Below are 1,237 nucleotides of genomic sequence, written 5' to 3'. Positions count from 1 at the left end.
TGGATGCGTTTCTTAGCAAGTACAACATTATGAACATTATTCGAGCTCACCAAGTTTTCCAGGATGGTGCTAAAGTTTTCAATAAAAAGCTTGTGTCAATTTTTTCCGCACCAAACTATATGAATAGGCTTGGGAATAAGGGAGTGGCCGCGACTTTAAAGAAACAAGGAGAAGGTTTTCATACACTTGTTGAATTTTTTGAACCAGCTAACATAGAGTACATGATACCATTTATGGTGTAATGGATCGGAGCAAGCAAGGTGAAAGCGGCGCGAAGAAATCCCTCGTTTCTGAAGATACGCAGTATTGGGTTGCATAATGATCCCAAATCTACAAAATACATCGATGGAGTCTAACCACCACTGCTATTTCGTGCACCTTCATGGGTACTAGGGTGAAGGTCCATCATCCTGTAGGAAAGTTCCCACAGTATGAGCAATGCTGCATGAATGGTGTACACGAGGTACTGTAATGGCAGAGCTCCAGGTATTCCCACTCCTCATTGCTTTAATGAATTTCATTATTTTTGACTAAACAAAGCAGATGATCTAATGATCGTCGCCACTATCTCCTAGTCCTCTAATACTGGTTTGAAGGGTCTAAACGGTATAAACCAGCCAGAGCTAAGTCATCTGTCCAATCGACAATTATCCCTCTTTGTCTCTGAGTGATAGGGAACTAATGTCCCTTTTATGCATTATCCTGTTATTTAATTGAAGTGATTACAGCATTTTTGGGGCCATCCTTGCTTCTAGGCTCTCAGCCTTTTCAAACAGCCTACCGTTGCAATCTGGTTGCCAATTCCCATGCGCTGATGCTGCGCATGTGAGTTGTCTGAACTCCACGGAGTCCATTAACCGGATCCACACCAGATGAAGACTTTGAGACAGATGCCTTTGTTGATAAATGTGAGGGGGTCAATGCAAATACTCGCAAAAATACTTGTGGAAACAACTCCTGGTTTGTATAAACGCAGTTTATTACAGAGATATATTGTCACACCTCTAGGGGCTGGCAATTTAAACAAAGAGAGATCTTTACGAAAAAATGTCAGGATTTGATGCCAAATGCTTAAGCTGACTCAGTAATCACGTTAGAAGTGTCCCACAAAAACCCTTCGGCACACCGAGTTTTTTGTCCACCCGCAATGGGGCACATCAACATAAAAGATGGAAAGGCTTGAGGGGGTGTGGGCACTGTCAAACTGCCATTCCTCTAAGAGGGGAGCACAGCTTGT

General features: G+C 42.7%; 1 protein-coding gene across 1 annotated transcript in view; it reads left to right on the top strand. All coding sequences in view use genetic code 11, as the record gives it.

Moving 5' to 3' along the window:
• EGR_03020 (hypothetical protein) overlaps positions 1-242 on the top strand; it is a gene marked incomplete at both ends in the record, with an annotated part of 10,773 nt that extends 10,531 nt beyond the window's left edge. Inside the window, one exon of the mRNA XM_024492269.1 lies at positions 17-242. Within this exon, the coding sequence (XP_024353195.1) occupies positions 17-242 (226 nt within the window). The remainder of the gene's footprint in view (positions 1-16) is intronic.
• Positions 243-1,237: the final 995 nt, after the last annotated feature.

This window comes from Echinococcus granulosus (genome assembly GCF_000524195.1).
Source record: "Echinococcus granulosus chromosome Unknown EG_S00015, whole genome shotgun sequence".
Lineage (NCBI taxonomy): Eukaryota > Metazoa > Platyhelminthes > Cestoda > Cyclophyllidea > Taeniidae > Echinococcus > Echinococcus granulosus.
The sequence above is the reverse complement of the archived record's forward strand: the minus strand, read 5'-3'. Positions and strand labels throughout refer to the sequence as shown.